The 438-nt window shown below is 72.8% G+C and overlaps 1 protein-coding gene across 1 annotated transcript in view; it reads right to left on the bottom strand.

Moving 5' to 3' along the window:
- Window positions 1-432, bottom strand: part of JPH1 (junctophilin 1) — an 82,963-nt gene extending 82,531 nt beyond the window's left edge. The window contains exon 1 of the mRNA XM_021718910.1: window positions 1-432. This exon is cut by the window's left edge and continues 62 nt beyond it. Coding sequence (XP_021574585.1) covers window positions 1-332 — 332 coding nt within the window. The 5' untranslated portion in view covers window positions 333-432.
- Between the last annotated feature and the right edge of the window lie 6 nt (window positions 433-438).

A 438-nucleotide genomic window follows, 5' to 3' on the forward strand; every position in this document is an offset into this window, starting at 1 on the left:
CTCCAGGTACCCTCGTAGCGGGCGGGCGTGCACAGGCTCTGCCGGACCCCGTAGCGCCCCTTGAAACCATGTGACCACTCCCCCCGGTACATCCACTTGCCCTTCGTCTCCACCCCCAGCCCGTGCCGCTTGCCCTGCGCCCAGTAGCCCTGGTAGGTGTTGCCGCTGGGCCAGGTGTAGCCTCCGACCACCTCGAAGCCGTGCGACCAGGAGCCCGAGTACTCGCCCTGGCCCTTGGGCCCCGTGCAGATGCCATGCCCGTGCGCCTTGCCCTCCTCCCAGCCGCCGCAGTAGGTGCCGCCATCGTCGAAGTCGAACCTTCCGCCCGTCATTCGGGGGGCAGCCCCGGCGCGCTCCCCGCGGGGGCACGGACGCGGGCAGCGCTGGGCACGGCAGGGTGCAGCCGCGGGGTGGGGGCCCGGCGGGCGAGCTCACGAC

Source organism: Carlito syrichta, unplaced genomic scaffold (assembly GCF_000164805.1).
Source record: "Carlito syrichta isolate Samal-C Ts95f unplaced genomic scaffold, Tarsius_syrichta-2.0.1 Scaffold314008, whole genome shotgun sequence".
NCBI classification, from domain to species: Eukaryota; Metazoa; Chordata; class Mammalia; order Primates; family Tarsiidae; genus Carlito; species Carlito syrichta.